Genomic DNA, 22298 nt, shown 5'->3' with positions numbered 1-22298 from the left:
ATATAGTTATGCATAGATGTTGTGAAACAAGGCGATGTTTATGTTGCTGCAGACCCACGCACATGTACACAGCATCCCGTCGACGGCATCCCCTTCCCCATCTGCTGGTTACTGCAGCCGCTCGGTGTCAATTCCTTACCGCGGAATCCACACTAATTCCCCCTTGTGCACCAACGTCAAGTGTATTCATAAGTGCGCACAAGGGACGTGAAGAAACTGACGATATTGGTATATTGTGAGTAGCATCTTTGGAAGGATGACTCTGTTGGAGATCAGATAACCATATACATCAGCTTAGAAAATACCAAACTTGAGTTTCGGAAGTTCAGTTCGGTACAGTTCGGAGCCAACGCCTACCCTCTATCAACACGCGGTTACTTCCGTATGACGGAAGCTTTGATCAGGCATAGCTACGGCCAACTATAACCAAGATCCATCTCGCGTAAACGCACGATCTTTCAATCTGAATAACAGTGAGTGAGTTGGGTTTAACGCCGCTTTTAACAGTATTCAATTCATATCACGGCGTGTCAGCTTAATGTGGGAGGAAAGCCCGAAGTGGGGCAGGTCGCTTACCACTTCGGTGAAACCCACGGGGACGGGTATGGTGCTGACAAACCTAGAAACATAATCGGGGCGAACCGGGATTCGAACCCACAATCATAGGTTACAGGCGTGCCTAAGGGACGCAACTCTACACAGCGAATCGCGGTGCCTTAGACGACTGGGCCACCCGTGAATTGAGCGAGTGCGCGATTCACACCTACTGTTCTACTTCACGCGGTCTGTAGATTAATCGAATCTGTGCAAAGCGAAACAGTGCCTGAAATCATGAGCAGCGATCGTCATCAGGTCACTGTGACACAAAGGGCCGGACCGCCTGATCCCTATGCTAGTATTCGGTCTGCCCGGACCGGTAATCCCACTAAAGTGCAGTTTAAACAGGCGGTCTACTTACTATGTAATTAGCTGTATGGTAGACACAAGGGTGATTAGTCAGGTTAGGCTGTTTGCACAGGAGGGACCTGCTGTGTGAATTATGGGACATTGTATCCAACTGAAGTAAACGTTTTCACGCCTAGAGCGCAAACAGAGGTACGTTTGTTTGTTTGTTTGTTTGTTTTACGCCGCGCTCAGCAATATTCCAGCTAAATGACAGCGGTCTGTAATTAATCGAGTCTGGACCAGACAACCCAGTGATTGATATCATGAACATCAATCCACGCAATTAGGATACAATGATATGCATCAACCAAGTCAGCGAGCCTGATCACCCGATCCCGTTAGTCGCCTTTTACAGCAAGTCGATATGTAAAATTATCTACCGGAGAAATGGACAAACCAACTCTTGCGTGCCACCTGCCCAATCCCCCGATCCCGTTAGTCGTCTCTTAAGGCAAGCATGGGTTGCTGAAGACCTATTCTACCCCGGATCTTCACGGTTGACAGTGGTACATATATACATATTTACATACATTTACAGAAAAGGACAATCTGATCTTTTTGAATAGACTTGACATGTTGGCATAGTTTTTGACATTTTCGTTAGATTGTATATTTGATATGTTATTATAACAAAAGGGAGGGTTATTATATCATATTTGGATATACATGTATATTCATCTCCATTCAGACTTGGGGCGGTCGGGTAGCCTAGTGGTTAAAGCGTTCGCTCGTCACGCCGAAGACCCTGGTTCGATTCCCGACATGGGTACAGTGTGTGAAGCCCATTTCTGGTATCCTCCGCCGTGATATTGCTGGAATATTGCTAAAAGCGGCGTAAAACCATACTCACTCACTCACTCACCATTCAGACTGCATTGTTTCATGGGTCGTTGATCATCATAGTGTATTTGCCCTTCCCAAACATGACGTTCTAGGTCGTTGTGATTTACGTCCGGCTTGAACGTGACAACGTTTACCCATTCACTGTCATATTCATGTTGTGTTGTACCGCCCACGTATATATTTTATTAAGCGTAATTATATCAAAGCAGGTCAAAGCAATTTTCATTCATGATACCGATTTCACAATGCGTTGGTAAGGAGTGGCATGTAGAGGTAGGAGTGAATACAACACACAAGGAATCCTAGGTTCCGTTTGTGCGACCATGTCAATACTGGGGGCCATCCGTTCTGTACACATTGTTGCGTGGGGTGTTTGGGTGCGGTAATGTATACTTGGAAAGTGTACTTAACTTATTGTGATTTGCATTAGTTGCAATGATGTATCATCAGGCAATATGAGTCACATGCGTCAGTAGCGGAATGTACAGTATTTTACGAGATGAAAGGCTTGTACACTACGATTGAGGGAGTACGCGAACGTTAGTCTCATAAAATCCCATTCACATCGTTATTGACACATTTAGCGAATTCATCGTAATATATTACAAGGAAACATTTTGGAAATGTTTGTGTGTGACAATTACGTCTTGTGTTTGCTGTCGGACTCTCAGGCTGACTCGAATTACGAAGTGGATCAATTGTGACGTCATAAGAAAGCGACGTCACACCAAACGTTATGACGTCATGATATCACAGGCTGGTCAAGCGACTTGTATAGGTTTCTTCACAAGACAGCGACTCCCAATCAGATAGTGAGATTCCATAACGAGTATTGATAAAGACTTTCCCGAATTATGTTATTCCATAATGACAGGAATAATTATTTGAAACGAAATACGATCTCACCTTCGAGATGCATATTTGGTTATACGGGTCATAAGACGGTCCATTTAGACGGACATAATTTATTATCGTTTCACTGTTCATCGAACTAAAATAATGGAAACCTTTACTGACATGTGTTTTCCATACATCACCGGTGCAAAAACAACTTTTTAAAAAGACGCGAATCTGCAGTAAATAAGTGAGGGGTGAGTGAGTGAGTATGGGTGAGGTGAAATGGGGTTTACGTTGCGTCCAAAATTATTGCACTTATATAGCGACGTGCATGCACTTGTGAGTATGTGTGTGGCTGCTTGTACTAGTCCGGACTGATGCCGATTTATAGTGCCAGCCCACTGAGATACCATGCCGCAGTTTAACATGAATACCCCACTCAGACACAGCATACTGACTCCGAGCCGACCAGTCCTTGTTTTAGCCCCTTAATGCCGAGCACCAGACAGGGTAACTACAAGTCCCATCTTTTAACGTCTTTTGGTATGACGCGGCCGGGGATCGAACCCCGGACCTTCCGCTCTCCGGGCGGACGCTCTACCGCTAGCACTATAACGGCGGGGAACGCCAGAAATGGGTGCAGTGAATTAGCCACGCACAATGCGACTGTGTTTACGGTGTTCAAAACAATGAAATCGATTTCGGCTTTGTGCGTGCCTTAATTTCACATGACTCCCCACTTTGCACGGTGATGCATCAATAGCTCAATACATAGTGACGCTGTACCGACCTGAGACATGACCGGGCACCCTAGCACCGGAGTTGGGATTGCAAATCTCTGTTTGTCTTTGATCTATTGATGAAGGTCTAGGGGCTTTACCAACGGTGATTACCTACTGTACAGACAGGATGACTGGGGCCCGGCCCGGGAGATATAATGACGGATCAGACACTAACTAGGAAACGAAATCTGGTGTTTGAATCTCGAGCGATGATTATACAAAGTCTTTATGCTGTAAAATAATGTTCAACATTTTTAAAATTCATGAACGCGGTAGCGCCTGTTTACTGTTTCGCTAGGAAAATCAGAAACGCTAAATCATCATGTTTGTACGGCTGTATCTAGGAGGGCGCCTCACCTGTGAGTTAACCGCGTTTGATGTGGGGTGTATTTGTTAAAACACAAGTGCGTGCAGTTTATCAGCGACGTTACTTTGTGACCTCTTTTTAAAGAATGATAATTATAAATGAGGGGATATCTTAAAGGGGGTAATAGTCCAGTAGCCAAGACCCCACATAGGTAGGGTGTGTGTGTTTGTTGGTTTGTTTGTTTGACCGAATTCAGGGTCTGTAAATAGTCAATTCAGTCAATAGTAATTTAAGTCAGTTGTGCTTAACGCCACTTTAAACAGTGTTCCTTTGATATGTTTTTTTTTGTTTAACGCCGCGCTCAGCAATATTCCACGGCGGTCTGTAAATAATCGAGTCTGGACCAGACAATCCAGTGATTGACATCATGAGCATCGATCCACGCAATTGGGATACGACATGCATCAACCAAGTCAGTGAGCCTGACCACCCGATCCCGTTAGTCGCCTCTTACGACAAGCATATTCGCTATTTACAGTAAGCATGGGTTGCTGAAGATCTATTCTACCCTGAATCTTCACGGGTCTGGGAGTATGTGTGACTGCTACCACCTTTTCATGAACCGGCTGAAGGAGAGTTCTCGTAACTTCTCCGGGGCCAGTGGTAGAAGGGTTGTTGATATGGAGAGTTAAAACACGAAATCCGAGGAAGTCACATGTCAGGCCCATAAAAGGCTTTTGTTACTTTTTTTGTTCGATGCGATTGTGTAGCGTATTTGTGGCGTTTGGCACATAGACGAAAATAGATGCTGATGTTCATTGTAGTTGTGTACGTTTCTAGTTGTAAATACAGGTGTCTGACGGTTAAGAAACAGTCGCGAGAAAACGAAAAAAGAGTCTTGTGTTTTGACCTTCACGTGTCGGATACAGCTTAGTTTGAACAGATGCTGTTTTTTAGTCCCGTCAACAAAGACGTGATTTGAAGTATATGTGTCGGGCAGATTTTTAACTTTTTTTTAACGTACATTCTTGGCGCACGTGGGATAATCCGTGGCAAAGACGTTCTGTCGCTTAAGCTACTGCTGTTATTGTCTGTTATTGACGTACGTACATTCAAATACACCTACATGTCGTGGTAGCCCTGACGATCCAGGTTAGAATTAGTCTTCAGCAGTCCGTGCTTGTCATAAGAGGCGATTAAGTGGATCGGGCGTCAGGATCGTTGGCTTGGTTAATGTATATCATCGTATTGCGATTGCATGGGTCGATGCTCATGATGTCATTCACTGGATTGTTTGGTCCGAAGTCGATTATTTACAGACCGGCATGCATACAGCTGGAATATTGCTGAGTCCGGCGTTAAACAAAAACAGCAATTCAAACGGAAGGTTCAGCGTACGTTCATTCAAGCACATGCAGTGCTATGACCTGATGTACATTCATTTAAGCACATCTGTACACGTCACCGAATTGTCAGGCGTACATATATTCAATCAAATGTTGACGAAGCAAAAAATGAATAATGATATCGATTTTGGAAACGAGAGCATTTCGAAAATCAAAGCAACTCGTAAAATAATAACTTCTATTCGGACAGTTGTTAATATGTTTGCGTAACAGTATTCTTGTCCCTGTCATCATCGTCATATACCGTTATAACTATGGTATACCCGAGTGCTACCGCACCCTGTTGCTGATAGACCCGTGAAGATCCGGGGCAGATTAGGTCTTCAGCAACCCATGCTTGCCGTAAAAGGCGACTATGCTTGTGTAAAAGGCGACTAACGGGATCGGGTGGTCAGGCTCGCTGACTTGGTTGATGCATGTCATTGATCCCAATTGCGTGGATCGATGCTCATGATATTAATCACTGGATTGTCTAGCCCAGACTCGATTATTTACAGACCGACGTCATATAGCTGGAATATTGCTGAGTGCGGCGTTAAACAACAAACCAACCAACCGTTGCTGATAACTCATTGACTTTGACCTGTGCGCCGTGTATCGATCCAACGTGTTTCACTGTCATGCTCGCACAGAGACCTGCATGGGCGGGATATAACAGATATTCTTGTGTATTTCAAACGTAACCGATTCACTTATGGACAGTCTACTGTAACCCGAGTCACAGTTGCACTGCGACCGTACATACGTCATCACTTCGGTTTGTTCCAAATGTCTGGACCAGACAATCCAGTGATTGACATCATGAGCATCAATCCACGCAATTGGTATCGATGACATGCAAACCGTACGCAGAAGAAGCGAAGAATATGAGCGATACTTTATATTTCAAATTACGTCATTTTAGACGGGACTAAACACCGGGATTGTTTAACCCACGATGTACCCTGCACGTTAAGGCCAAAACACAATATCACCTTTTTCGTTTTCTCGCGACTTTTTCCAAACCGTGAGTTCGCTGTAGCGGCATCCGGATCGAAAATGACATGATCAATAAATGGACAATGATTTACAATAATTGTTGAAGTTTGAAATTGATGAAAAATAAAAATAAGTTCTAAAATATGATATTTTAAGTTCATTTATCTGTTTGGTATTTGCCATGTCAACCTCAGTGAAACAATATGTGTAGCTTATGTTTATTAATGTTATAGCGTATGCTAATTAAATGCACACATTATATTCTTCATATCTATATGTGTGTATACATATGTATGTGTAATTGGTGTATATATTCATTTTTACTTTAATATTGCTTCAGCACAAAAATGGCAGGACAGTAGTCCATAAAACATACAATATCACATCAACCACATGTTGTTGAGAAGAGTAGAAATTGATATTTGATATACTGATGCGATTTAATATATGACCTAAGCAATACAGGATACAGCTGTGCCCGATGTAAGTTTTCGCCTGTGCGTGCAACAGCCTGCTTGTACATTCATTTGAACCGGGCCGTTGAAATATACCCTCCTGCACGCGGCTTTACTTCAATGGCGGGTGGCGAAACTATGGTAGGTTTTTTTTGACAGTTTAGATGACGACTGACCATTGTGCACTGCAATATCCACACGTTGTTCCGTGAGTCAAGTTCCCTTTCGAGCGTGACAATCGTGGATGGTGGCGAATTATTGATTGTAATTCATGCACTTTAAGTATGCTATGGTTAATTCAGAGCATCATAAACGCGCACTGTGGATATGCTATCAGTGTGTTGTGATAGAGGTATCTAAAGGCGTGAGCAGGTTGACGTGTCTGTATGCATGAATACTCAAATGTGTCTCATGTGAATGCGGCATGCTATTTAAGAGCGTCGACCATGTTAATCTTTCGTATATATGTACTTAATATATTATTTGACTAGGTCAGCAAATAACACAGTGACTCTGATTGGTTTAACAAAACATGTCTACTGTTTACGACATGTTATGGAATATGCAGTATTTCTAATTTATATCAAATTATGTATATAACATATATATAATTCATAACATATTTTCTCATTTGTATATGTATATAACATATATATGATTGATAAAATATTTTCTCATTTGTAAGAAAACAGAAAATTGGTTTTCCAGTCACTTTTACCCCAATTCTAGGTTGTTATTTGGCATCAGGAACTGGTGACATGTTGCCGCTGACGTTTCTAGTTTGTGCGAAATGACTGGCAACATATTGCATGATCATAATCACCATCTCCCACTCATCTTCCCCCAACCTGCTCAGCTTTGCTACTAAAACTCGTTCCACTCCGTCGGGGTCGGGGTCAGCGGTCGGCCTCACTACCGTGTGCGTGTTTTGTTGTAAGTGCTGACTAATGTTAATCGCGTGATTGCAGTGTGTGGCCTAGCTGATCGTTTTATCGTACCCCGATGGCGTGAGTCGTTGCCTATGCTATTTTTCAAACACATGAGTTGGCCTGGGTTCAGTGGCTATACAGACCTCCGTGATTTAACAGAATACTGCAGACTGTGTTTGTACATGTTATTATTAACCTAAATTCTGAGGTATTTTAACATTGTGTTCAGTGCGATGATGTAAAACTAACCATCAATGCCTCTTCCACTTTCATTGCCCTCATGGGCGGTGGGGTAGCCGTGTGGTTAAAGTGTTCGCTCGTCACGATGAAGACCCGGGTTCGATTCCCCACATGAGTACAATGTTTGAAGCTCATTTCTGGTGCCTCCCGTCATGACATTACTGGAATATTGCAATAAAAGGTGTAAAACAATCCTCAATCATTCGTCGCTCTGTGGTCAGTGAAATACAAGTTACCCTCATAAAGCCATGACATTAGTTATAACTATATTAGCATAAACTAGATTTTGTAAAATTCAAATTTAGGAATTTCTACTTCCATTTGCTGCAGAATTAAATTGGGGCCAAATATTGGCCTTGGAGCGGGTCTGGATAATATTCCGGATATCGAGTGAAAAAATATTTTTATATTTGATCTGCAAGTATTTGCATCATTCCCGTCTTCGAAAGAAATATTGTTTTTATTTTGATTGATTTCAATCTGATATCACTCTTGCTTTAATCTATGATTTCTACATTGAACCTCGGTATGTAATGACTTGTGATGTGTAGGTTTTGAGTTGGGTCTCGCTATATTGTCATATGATCTTCAAAGCTGGGATGCACGTAATTACCGTTTAGACAGCACAACTCTTTTGAGTGAGTGATTAATTCAGGTTTAACGCCGATTTAAACAGTATATTTCAACTTTATAATATCATGGCGTGTCAGTTATATGTGGGAGGCAAACGTCTTCGGCGTTATCAACCACTGTGATGAAATCCACGAGCACGGGTGTAGCTTCCTGCGGACAAACAAAGCTTCAAGCCGAATATAGGTTTCGACCTTACGGTCATTGAATCCTGACACTGCCAAGGGGCGCAACTCCTAGCAGCGAATTGCTTCGTCTCACACCCATGGGTCACCCATTCTGTTGCCTCTCACTATACTCTCTTATGTTTGTTGCAATTTGAATAAGCAACCGTCTCTCAAATAAACCAAGTGTTGAAGCTCTAGATTGCCAATAGAGTACAAATTGGGCAAGTTACCAAATACAGGGATAGACATGATAGACTTGTCCGATAGTCCGAGGCAAGTGAAAATTTAGACGGACTAGTTGTTATCATCTCGAGTTATTTCACAAGAACCCCTCAAGTCCGAATTGAGCTGCGGACTAGATAGATAAGGCCATTGGTGTCTACCCTTGATATGCCTGCGATCTTGATGGACCAATTTCAGAGACTCTGACAATGAAGGGAAAATATAATGTGCATATTTATAATGCGCCAAATCCATGTCCGAAAGTGCGCTCAAAGCGTTACATTATTATTCCGGTCAATGGATTAGTGTGCATTCGATTTTCATGCTCTGCTTCCTTGGGAGAATTCACCCCCAGCAGCCTGTGAGGCGCTAGAAGGTTAAGAGCCACCATCTCATTCTACCGGGTACCCACTCACTGCTGGGTGAACAGAGGCACATTTCGAACAAAGTCAGTTGCCTGAGACACCACATGTGCTTTTGTGCTTCAGTGTGGGGCAGGACCGAAGCCCTAGAAACTCTCAGAGGAGTCCAGCTGCTGGACGCGGTTACGCATTCGTCTTAATTTGTTGCTTAACTTCCCCTGATTTGTGACCAGTGCGCTGTGCACAGGACCACGTGTCGCCACTGTTAGGAGTTAATTAATGTGTAACAGCTACGTGAATACTCTCACTATATATAATATATCGTATGTCACCAGCCAATATATATAACATGTCATGTATCACCAGTCAAAAGCCAATATGCGCATTTCAAATAACCATAACATCCCGGAGAGTGTAACAGGCTGGAGTTATTTACAAATGAATATATGTGTTTAAAGCTGATATATTAATTATAATGTACCTATACACCGCCGTATTCTAGTGAAACGCTCTTTGCAAACATATGGTAAAACTCAATAGAAAATAATCTGAAACTCACTTGACTATAGTTAACGTGTGGAAATGCTTGATACAATGTATTTTTTTCAGGGGTTAAATATATCGAAGACATTGCGCTTAGCTCTAACAACTCAGTTCCGACTTGCTTAAGAAATGAAATCATTTATGAATCTCTTTAGTCTGAAGAATTGTTCATAATGTAGTGAAATCTCGACACTCTCGTAGTCTCTCATCACCCCCCCCCCCACACACACACACACACACACACACCACAGACACACCACCCCCCATCCCCTTTCTATTGGACGATTGCTTAAAGAACATCGATATGTTTACCAATGGACACGTGGTCGTGTTTCGTTTATCCGTTTGTCTTAATCCAAGTGAATTAACTGGGAACGGCACCGTTCGGATTAACGGAGTTTCTCTGTATCGGATATATGACCCGTGAAGATCCGGGTTATAATAGGTCTTCAGCAACCCATGCTAACCGTAAAAGGCGACTATGCTTGTCGTAAGAGGCCACTAATGGGATCGGGTGGTCAGGGTCGCTGACTTTTGCGTGGACTGATGCGCTTGATGTCAATCACTGGGTTGTCTGGTTCAGACTCGATTATTTACAGACCGCCGTCATACATCTGAAATATTGCAGAATGCGGCATAAACAACAAACAAACTGTATCTGATATTGTGCGTTACCTTGGTTACATACTCTAGTAAGTTTGTGAAGTTACCATATTATGGGTCCTCGCATTGGACATGTAAAAAATGTACGAGTATCGCGAAAAACACTGTGCAACAAAGACAAACGGGGTGTTGAGTGGGATTTAAAGTAGTGGTTGCCAAGTCACGTTTACACTGAGATCGTGTGACCTTTTATTTACCAAATGCATTGAAGTTTGCATTGAAAAAGACACGACAGATTGGAGTGGGGTGCAAACATTATTGTGATCTTATTCCATTCAGGACTGATATTTGTCATATGGCGAGGGAAGGGATGTTGACTTTTCTAAAAGTGCACATGCACATAATTTCATGATTTAATCAGAACTTGGTATTCGTGCGGGAGGACCCTCCCGGTATTATGGGGTGAAAGTTTCCACTCTAGACTAACCCTTAGTGTCTGAAAATATGTTATTTTGATAGAAACAAGCAACTACATAAATTGAAAAGGAGCCACTCAGATCCTGTGAAAAATCTAGACTTGCTTCAAATTGGTCCAAACATTACAGTAAGGGTTGGGTGGAAGGGAACATAATATGGTCAAGGGACCCTGAGAGAGACTACCTCCACTCGTGGAACCCAAATTTAAAGCTCATTCAACACGAAGAGTGAATAAGTGAGTTGTGTTTAACGCCGCTTTAGACAGTATTCCAGTTATTTCACGGCGTGTCAATTTTATGTGGGTGGAATGCCCGAAGTGATGCAGCTCTCAGACGTTTACCATTTTAGTGAAACCCACGAGTATGGGTATGATGCTGAAAATCCTAGAAACATCGGGTCGAACCGGAGTTCGATCTCATAATCATAGGTTTCTCTGGGCCAAAGGGACACAACTCTGCACAACGAACTGCGGCGCCTTCGACGACTGGGACACCTGTGCCCCCAACATGAAAACTAAGTGTTTATGATCATGATATACATTTTATATGTTTATGATAACGACTTAGGATGTCAAAAATCGTATCTTAAACTTGTCACGATGACTTGCAGTATTTAGTTCACCAGTGTACATGTGTGTGCTGTGTCGTTCCAGGGGTCAGGCGAGGACTTTAACGGCTATGGCCGAGCGGTGACGGAGGGAGAGGCAGAACACAGCTATGTCCAGGACGCCCAAGCCGGCCTCTCTCACGTCCTGGATGAGCTCAAAGCCTTTCAGAAACGTATGTACATGACATTTTGTACCCATATACATGTAACCCAACAAAGTCGTACTGTGAGAATATGGCGAGGATTTCAGTTCTATCACTGCTGATCTGGTGGTAGAGCGTCTGCCCAGAGAGCGGAAGGTTCAGGGTTCGATCCCCAACCGGGTAAGAAGATAGTTCTTGTTGTTAACCTGCCTGGCGCTCGCCATTTAAGGGCTAAAACAAAGATTGGTCGGCTCGAAGTCAGTATACTGTGTCTTGAGTGGGGTATTCATGTTTAACTGCGGCATGGTATCAATATGAATACACAATGCCACTCTGGTATCATAGTGGGTTAGCACTACAAAATCGACAATAGTCGGGACTAGTACAAACAGCCACACACACACACACACACACACACACACACACACACACGTGATGACAATTCTTTAGCTATGCCCGTTTGCGCTTAGACGGAACCCAGTCGAAAAAATGGCCACGCAAGGGGCACGATTTCGGTGTCTCGAAATAACACGAGTTACTCAAGAATGTGCCGGTGTGTGATACATCGCGAATTGCGCGTTGTGACGTCATAAACATGTGACCATGCCTGACGTCACAAGTATTCATTTCGTGTTCTCCTTTGTGACGTCACGGTATTGTTGTCGCCGTGGAATTGAAACTTCATACGAGCAAGCATTGGCTACAATCATTTAGAATGTGTGTTATTAGTGTGTCAGCATTTGCCTGGATCTTGAGTCAGTGTAAGTAGATTCCGAATACGAAATCGAAGATGGTGCGATTCTTACAATATATTTTCGTTATAAACTGTTTTGAATTGTATCGATTCTTACGTATTTATAATATGGACTGTTTCTCAATTTTAAAACCGACCGCATTCCTAGGGAAAGTTGATGAAGTTCGAGAGTTCATTCAATATGAGATGTATACAGATTATGCATTCTGAAAAAGTTCGTGGAAGCCAGTCATTTTCCTGTTTCCGATGAAAACAAATTAACTTTTGTTGCAATAAATTACGCACGAATTTTGTGAATTATTTCCGATCCGTTTCAGTAAATGTATTTGTCCATTTTGTTGTTGAATATATAGGTGTATGTCAACATAGTACACACGAATAACACTCACTGATATTTTTAGTTCTATGAAATATTAAAGGAAATATTTTTATTCCCATTGTCGTTATATCTAAGGGAGATAACTCTCTCTGCCATGTGCACAGTTTTATCAGATTCCTGGCAGTGCAATAGCACAGCATGAAAAGTCAGGTTCGATCCCAACCTTAATTCACGCATGTATTCAATGACGATATTTACATGAGTTGGGTCATATTTTTGTGGCCTTCAACAGAAGATGTAAAATAAACAAAGACAGCATATCGTCAAAAAACGACACTGCTTGACGTCACTGCTAAATTGTATTAATATAACTTCTTTCAGTGGCATTTAGAAGTTGGAGTGATGAAGTAAGACGAGTTCTATGTATTAATACAACTTAACTATGGAGTTAGGTATAGTAACTCGTAGAAAGCGAAACCGGAACCGAAACCGGAACCGGATTCGGATTCAGCTTACGAAAAAGAAATATGAAAAAGACAAGTATTTCATTTATCTTCGTGGCATTATATATTAAAATTTTGTTCTGTGTACAAACACATTCATTTCATATTTATATTTTCATTTGCAGGTATTGAACATTCAATCCTCCACACGGAGAAAGGAGCGTTCATCTTGGCTGGCATCCTCTGTTCCATTGCCATGGTGGTGTTAGTGGGCGGGGCTCTCTACTGCCACTGGTTCGGGAACTATGTGCCAAAATACATCCGGGTGTCTCGAAAAGATGGAAAGGAAATTACCGAGGAAGCGGAAAAGGAGTCAAAGAATGGCCACTTGAAAGGGGAATAATGTCATTAATTTAAAAAAATGGAAATGTGATACCCAGAACACCCATGCGCATTGGAATACACTGATACGTTTCCTAAAGCGCGTGTTGGATTATGAGTGAATGTTGCATAGATTTATATATCTGTTTTGTTGTTGTGAAACTGGTGTTGATTGATATTCTATTTTGATAATGTGCAAATTCTATGAACTGTTTGTGCCTTGAAACGAATTGACATGCCAGATCTCACGTGTTGTGTGAAGTTACTGCGTCTTGTTACCATAGCAACCGAACACCGTGATTTTTTCGGTTTAGATCTATGCATTGTTTTCCAGTATATATGCCTTTTGAATGTAAGATAGATTACATGAGATGTATGAACTCGTTGCTGTACAGTCAGACATATCTGAATGTTCCGATGCCATTTTGACAAGCCTAGAAGCGTTAGAAAATGTTCTAACTTAAAAACACAAACATTGTTAAGTGATATGTATATAATCACTTTAAAACCTGGCTAACCAGAGCACTATTCAAATTCACTCTATATATCATCCTAAACATTTGTTCACCATCTTAATATTTACACAGACACAACTTTGACAAAATATTGACTAATCCTTTGTTAGTTAACCAGACTATATTATTGAGAAATTATTTACAAAAAGCTAAATCAAAATTTTACGATAACGTTTTTGACACCTATCCGGTTCGCGTTATTGACGTTCGTGATATACTGATTTATATTAATATAGACACGCTCCCTCAGTCATATAGTGTATTTACATAAACAGCGATTTTCCATGGCTCTTTGGTTTGAAAAAAAATCACTGATGACGTCCTAAGAACCAACGAACTTTGTGATCGACTGTCAAAATTATGTTCTGTCAAAATCTACCAGCGTTTGAAAATGACATCCAACTGACGTTAAGAGTGAATCTACAGGTTGTATTTCTCTGGCTGGAGTATGCGATGTTTTCAATGTCTTTATCACGGATGAAGATACAGTCATGTCGTTACATACGGGTAATTACATTCATAATTAATTAATTAATTTCTTGTGATAATTTGTTGTGAAAACATTTCCGCATAAATGTATGACTTCCTGCCTCGTATGTGTCGTACAGTACAATACTAGTATACAATATGCATATATACGACACAAATCGCACATAGATATTTTAATAATTTCAGCATAGCTAAACCAATGATGATAGCACCTACGGTGAATGAGCTGACGTTAGTTCAGGGGTCTCAGCTCTGGGTATTTGACAGTCCTACAAATTTATATAAGTCATTCAAAATTGACTTTCTTTGTCTGCAAGCTCGAAGTGTATCGATGAAGCAGGTTATGACAACATTTCGAATACACAGACGGCATACAAGACTGGAAATTGACAGCATCACATGCGTTTGATATACACGAGCACCTTTGTTGGGTTGCGCCTGACGGCGGAATTAACCCTTTAAAGTCAGTATTCGATGTAAATTGCGATTTGTTATTCGAAAAGATTCCGTATCAAAGATATTTAGGACTTATATAGCACTATCTGTGTGAAAACGTTAGTCCAACATTATTTATTCATATACACCCTGTTTTATTTTCTATGACAATGTTCTTTGTTTGTAAATAGAGGGAGTTTTTATACTATTTTATTGAAATAAACGACTGAACTTTTATACGATCCTCTGTGGTTATGTTCTTCTTTATATGATGAGTGAGTGAGTATGGTTTTACGCCGCTTTTAGAAATATTCCAGCAATATCACGGCGGGGGACACCAGAAATGGGCTTCACACATTGTACCCATGTCGGGAATCCACAAGGCTACCCGACCGCCCCCTTCTTTATATGGTGAATGAATTAGTAGTGAGTCGCTTTGAACGGTATATTCGGTAGTCACGACGCGGGGATATCCCGAAGGGGCATGATCTAGACTTTAACCATTTCTGTGAGATCCACGAGCACGGGTATGGTGACATGCCGAGTCTTAAAATGGGGATGAATGTGGAAATCGATTTGTTTGTTTTGTTTGTTGTTTAACGCTGCACTCAGCAATATTCCAGCTGTATGACGGCGGTCTGTAAATAATCAAGTCTGGACCACACAATCTAGTGATTGACATCATGAGCATCGATCCGCGCAATTGGGATACGATGACATGCATCAACCAAGTCAGCGAAACTGACCACCCGGTCTCTTTAAGCCTCAGTCACACAGACAATGCGACCGCGATGCAACCTCCTGGCGACCAGAATAACTGACAATCGCAATAAGGTTTCAGGGGTCTCTGAAAGGTCTCACTGAGGTCGCTACAAGGTTTCAGAGCGGTCGCAAAACGGTCTTTTGAACATTCACAAAAGACTGTCTGCGACCGATTTGGTCGCTTGGAGGTTTCATTGGTCTCCTAGTGGTCCCCATGTGATGTTATTTTAATCGCAGATTGGTTTCCACTGTGCGGCGATCAGTTTCGTCTACACAAGGGTGTTGACCCTTTTTCAACCCAGTGGCGACCTATCGTTGATTGATCAGTGATGAGGCGGTGATCGACCGGCGCTTCATCGGTAACTGGTGCGTCGATCATTCGCCGTTGGGTTTGCAACATGTCACGTCTATAAAAAGACCTGCCTGTGCGTTACATCATCATTTGGTCATAAGTTCTCAGAGAGTTCACATCAATTAATTCCATTCATCACTATGGTCCATAAAAGCAGGAAAACTAAAGAACCAGAAATTGTAGAAGATACAATAGAGACAACTGCTGAATCAGAGCCAACAACATCTCAACAAAGGAAGAGAAGAGGGAGCCAAATTTACTGGGTGCTCTAATGGCGATTTGCTTTCCATCTGTGGCCCCCAACTGCATGTGGAAAGTTCCATCTTGACCCGAATTTGTCAGTCAATTGGCGCCACTCTTCATGTGTTGAGGGTTTATTCACTACCATACTCTTCGATGATGGTTTCACAAACTTCACGAACAAAAACTGATATTGTGTTTTGTGCCACTCTGAAGGAGAAGGCCAAGCTGTGAGACCTGTTTCCAGTTGCCAGGAGCGAAGGATGGCAGCAAGCTTCAGTCCAGGACTCAAAATTCTTCTCCAATTAGTGTCTTCTTTGGTCAATCTTGGCGTGAGTCTTTGTACAAATACGTGAAAAATTGCAGGCTCCATTCTGAAGTAGCCCACTCTGCCATCAGATTCTCATAGTCTCCTAGCTGTGACATTCTTGCGATCCAAGGTATAAGACAATACTGCCTTCGCCTTGTCCTTCTAATTCTACCGTACACCATCATGGCAGCAACTGCAGCATTTTGATTTATTCTTTGCAGGCGGAGCAACTGCAACTGTTCTGCTGTTAACATCTTTATAACTTGCAAAGAAATGATTTGATTCAGAAAAGCACCCTTTTTATATGCATAATGTTTTGATCGGTGATTGATCGACAACTAGTCAGTTGAAACAAGTAACCGAAGATTCGCCGACTAGTCACCGATCGGTCTCAACCAGTTGCAAAATTTCGGCGTATCTGCGGTGATCAGTTGCCGATCAATCACTGACAAGTTGCAAAACCTATCGCTGATTGATCGGCGATCATATCGCAAAGGAAATCAGTCGCCAAGAGGTTGCATCGCGGTCGCATTGTCTGTGTAACTGAGGCTATATTCGCCTCTTAGCATAGTCGCCATGTACGGTAAGCATGGGTTGCTGAAGACCTATTTTACCCCGGATCTTCGAGCATTTGATCATTGAATTCTGCAGCTAGTTAGGGCGCTGATGGCCAACTCCTTTGAGCGTAAAAGAGGTTAAGTTTAGAGCTTCAATAAAACTATATATTTCGATAAATACTAAATAAATATGCAGTGTCACGCTTATGCCACACACTATTGTAATCTCGCTCTCGCGCAGAATAGTATATACTTTTTAAAATTTTGTTCGTAAATGTTAAAAAAACCTCATTCGTAAGAGTGCGGGCGTGCGTGTGGTGTTCCAAGCCTCCTTGAAGTTGATCTCAGTAGCGTTTGAATCTTGGGACCCAAGAGACCACTTGAAAATCTGAAACGTTTTACATTATAATAGGGTCATGAAAAGGTCCTATTGACTTAAAACATTTCAAACAATGATAGACAATCCCAATGTGGGTAAAGAATAACTTGATTGATCGAATTGCAAAGACCCATCGATCTTCTCACAATAATTGCAGCATGTGTCACACAAAAACATGTTTAAAGGCTGCAGGTCATGAATATTCGCTAGGGAACGAGATGTATTCAAAATTGTGGATTTCCAAGCGCAAATGTTAACGTTCCAATGAATCCAACAATTGATTTGTGAGTACATAAAGTGCAAATATCCACGAACATGTTAATGAGACCGTACTCCTATATTGCTATTGTGTATAAAATGATGCACTTAATATCGTGCATGCACTAAACCTATTATCGCAAACTGTCATGATAACTGACTGTGCTAGACATCAATAGTCCATCCTGTCCTCCAAAGTGCACAAGCTGATATCAGGGAGTATCTCGTAGAATCATTGCTAATGTTGTCGAGCCTGCGCAAGTCTTCTTTCACCTGGTGAACGCGGAAATCTGGAAATATTCCTCCTTTGCGACACAGCGAGAGTCTCCTATGAGTCAACACAAACGGTGACAGTCACGTTGTATGTGTATTTGTGTTCGCACGAGTTACCAAATCTATATCCGCGATTTAAAGTTGTTAGAAGTGATAGAGTCTTAACACTGGTCATACGGTACTGTTTCCCTCATATGTATACGACCGACATCAAACAGACACAGGATCTGCCCGGGGTAGAATAGGTCTTCACCAACCCATTCAGGCCGTAAAAGAAGACTATATTTGTCAGGAGCGTTATTCGGTGGTCAGGCTCTCTGACTTAGTTGGTGCAAGTCATCGAATTCAAATTGCGTGGATCGATGTTCATGATATCACTCCCTGGATTGTGTGGTCCAGACTCGATTATTTACAAACCGCCTTTATATATCTGAAATATAGCTGAGTTCGGCGTTAAACAACAAAAACACGAATAAGTATTCACAAGAGTGCCATTTTTCATTCACACACACACACACACACACACACACACACACACACACACACACGAAACTGCCGATTTTATAGTGCCAGCCCATTGAGATTATATCATGTCACAGTTTACAAAGGATACGCAATAAACGGACTTCAAGCCGATTGTCCTTGTTTTCGTCCGCACGCCAGGCAGGGTAACAACAAGTACCATATTTTAACGTATTTTGGTGTGACGCGGCCGGGGATCAAATACCCGACCATCCGCTCTCCGGGCGGACGCTCTACCACTAGACCACGGAGGCGGTCAGTTATGTATACGTTGATGTCCTCAAAACACATGCTATCCCGACTTTCACGACTCAGTTATAATTAATGCATAAACTGTAGAAAAACAACTACACAAAAGTGTAATTGGTGTTGAAATTGAGTACACGATGTTTTGAATTATGTTTGCAATAATTATTATGCAGTCCCAGCCTTGCGTTAATGTTAGTCCCTCCGAAATTCAAGATGGGTCAAGATTCCGAGTTATTCCGAGACTTATTTGCTCCTTTGTCTAGAGGCGTGGCGTTTCAAAGTAGAAGAAATACATATGCCAAAAAACAATTATACGTAAGAATTGTAAACTGAGATGTCTCTAGTTTTTTGACGAAGTGAATGGGTGTCATTTTATGCCGCAGTCAGAGTATTCCAGCTATTTCTCGGCGGTCTGCAAACCAGTGATGAAAGCATGAGCACCGCCATGGAATCAGTGGAGTCTGACCATCCGATCCTCTTCCAAGTATGAGGTATTGGTGTCTATATAACACCGGAATCTCCCCGCAGGAGCTGGGTTAGGGCTATGTACAATTGGTGCATCAATATCCCAATATTTTCAGAAAAGGATGAATATGGCTTTTTACGATTTCAATAAGACCGGTTTTCATACACTCTCATTAAAATCAGATCTAAGTTATTGCTGCCGCTAAACAAAGATTTGAGGACATCCCATTACGGGTCACGTTAGAACGACCTTTCGCGAACTTTGACCGACCGCTGAAACGACTAACAAGAAGTCGACATCAGCCAATTAGAAAGCTTTCACGAGCTTTACGGCACTCTTTTCAACCTGGCGACTACCATTTCAGACTACTCTTGAAAAATATGTTGACACAGTTCTCGATTAATATTTTGTAAAACTGAACAAACGAACATTCCGGAATGTCTAATATATTGTTACGATTGTATGGCAGTCCGTCCCACGTACTGTGAAACGCCGCCTCCGTTCAAATGTTTATCCCACGGAAGCGAGATAGACGATAATTTTGACAGAATCAGCCGTACGGGCCGTAACTGTCGTTCGGAATACCCCGTGTTAAAGTATTCGAGGTTGCATGATTAGAAAACACATTCCGACAGTCACTTTCATGATCTGGTAAGCCACGCTTTGATTGGTCGGATGAAAGGTCGTTCCGACGTGATCCGTAATGGGATGTCCTCAGGTCTTTGTTTAGCGGTAGCGAGAACTAATATCTGATTTTAATGAGATTTGTATTCCGAAAATCAATAGTGAATTAATCTGTGCACCTCAATCGACTCTCCTCGGTTGCTGACTTGGTTGATGCATGTCATCGTATCCCAGTTACGTTGATCGATGCTCATGATGTCAATCACTGGATTGTCTGGTCCAGACTCGATTATTCACAGACCGCCGTCATATTGTAGCGATGTGAAGATGTAAGGGAGCTAACTCTGTCACTACTATATTTATGACCCGAAACACGGCTGACACATGATACAGCTGGAATATTGTTGAGTGCGGCGTTAAACAACAAAAAAACAAACAACCATCAGACATGGCATCTTATGGGCTACTTTTGTTGCACTTCAATTTAACAGCGGAAGTTGAATAGGACGCGTCAGTCATCACTGGATCTAGATCTCCGTGGAATTTTCCTTATTCGCATACCTTTGTTCATGCAGGCACCCAGTCACAGCTAGTTTTTAAGTTCCCAATTTCTCCTCACCCGTGTCAAATTCTCAAGTTGCAGTCTAAAACTAGGAGTCTTCAAGAGATGATATTGTTCATCTACGAGTTGAAACCCCATAATACACAAAGCAATATAGATGAATCCACGAACAGCTAAGTGTTAATAATCCGAGACGAACGCCCAAATGAATAGTTTCATAGTTTCCCTAACCGAGAAGCAGTTTGTCGTCGGCAAATCGAAACACCCGGAAAATTCTCATTACTTCCTCGCCATGCGCCGTTGATTGAGATATTTTACGAATGCTTCGGCGAGTTAATGTTCAAAGCAAGCATGGTCTGGTGGGAGCGTTCGAGCTTCTAAAAAATAGATAGGTCGGAGGTATGAACACACTGTCAATCTTATGTTCTTTTCAGACGCTGTCACAGGACTTGAGTGTCTGAGTCATACAAGGGTTGTGATATGCAGTGTGCAAGTTTTTACACTACCGGGCAAAAGGAACCATACAGCCATGTTTGTTTCATGGTGGCTAAACGTGGAAGAGTGAGTGAGTGAGTTGGGTTTAACGCCGCTTTTAACAGTATTACAGTTATATCACGGCGTGTCAGCTTAATGTGGGATGAAAGCCCGAAATGATGCTGGTCTCTGACGTTTACCTCTTTGGTGAAACACACGAACACGGCTATGGTGCTGACAAACCTAGAAACATAATCGGGGCGAACCGGGATTCGAACCCACAATCATAGGTTTCTGGCGTGTCCAAGGGACGCAACTCTGCACAGAGAAACGCGGCGCCATAGACGACTGGGCCACCCGTGACCCCTAAACGTGGAAGAACAATGAAATGCTTATTTAATGGTACAGTAAACTACGGTTATAACGAACTCAAAGGGACTGATAATTTTAGTTCCTTATAACCGTAGTTCGTTATAAGCATATATATAGCAAAACTACAGCAAATAGTCGGGACCAAAAAAGTAAGTTCGTTACATCCGTCAGTTCGTTATAAGCGTGTTCGTTATAACCGTAGTTTACTGCATTGCTTTATAAAGATATCGTAGGCGTTATTAAACTCGATGCTCGGAGACTTCATAAGAAATGTGTTTTGGCTGCGATTGTTGAGATTATGAAAAAAAACGCCTCCGTAGCCGGAGAGGGGCAGGTTGCTGGTTCGGTCACCGTCAGCGTCCAACCAATACACGTAGAAAGATGGTACTTGTTGCTACTCTGCCTGGCGCTCGCTTTAAGGAGCCGAAACAAGGACTGGCTCGGAGCCAGTATACTAGGTCTGAGTGGGGTATTCATGTTAAACTGCGGCATCGTATATCAGATGGCTGGCACTACCAATCGGCATTAGTTCGGACGAGTACAAACAGCCGCGCGCACGCACGCACGCACACACCGCCAGGTATTTATTCAGTGGATTATTCAAAATTAGTAAGTACAAGAGTCAACGGTCACAGCCGGTAGTGTGGAAGATACTCCACGCTGTCAGTGTGCATGCAGTGATGCTCAGTTTCATTCCGTTAAACCAACTGTTTATCAGCAGTGACTCTGCTACACTGACGGTTCTGGCAGGACAGGTTCTTGTTGCATCAAGCTTATGCAATAACTGGTAATTATAAGATTCCAAGGCTTATGCACACCTGTGTAAATAAACAAATAATTAACTTGTATATGTCTTGTGTGTATCACGTGTTTTAATGACGTCTTTCGCGCCCAAAACAGTGTAAGTGAGTACTCTTGGCGAGAAGAAAACGATAGATGTCGACATGGATAGGCCAAACCTGAGACATGTTGCGTTTTGTTATTCTGGGTATCAGTGAACTGTGATAGATTAAACGATTTCAACACAAACAACTCTTAGGATAATACACCTGAGTGTCACGCGTGAAGATCCGGGGTAGAATATGTC

At 42.1% G+C, this 22298-nt stretch overlaps 1 protein-coding gene across 1 annotated transcript in view; it reads left to right on the top strand.

The window, feature by feature from the left end:
- LOC139445934 (uncharacterized) overlaps positions 1-15048 on the top strand; it is a 35174-nt gene extending 20126 nt beyond the window's left edge. The window contains exons 2-3 of the mRNA XM_071227183.1: positions 11379-11505; positions 13177-15048. Coding sequence (XP_071083284.1) covers positions 11379-11505; positions 13177-13394 — 345 coding nt within the window. The 3' untranslated portion in view covers positions 13395-15048. The remainder of the gene's footprint in view (positions 1-11378; positions 11506-13176) is intronic.
- Positions 15049-22298: the final 7250 nt, after the last annotated feature.

Source organism: Haliotis cracherodii, unplaced genomic scaffold (genome assembly GCF_022045235.1).
Source record: "Haliotis cracherodii isolate W230 unplaced genomic scaffold, xgHalCrac1.p SCAF_6, whole genome shotgun sequence".
Classification (NCBI taxonomy): domain Eukaryota; kingdom Metazoa; phylum Mollusca; class Gastropoda; order Lepetellida; family Haliotidae; genus Haliotis; species Haliotis cracherodii.
This window is presented reverse-complemented; position numbering and strand designations above follow the sequence as displayed.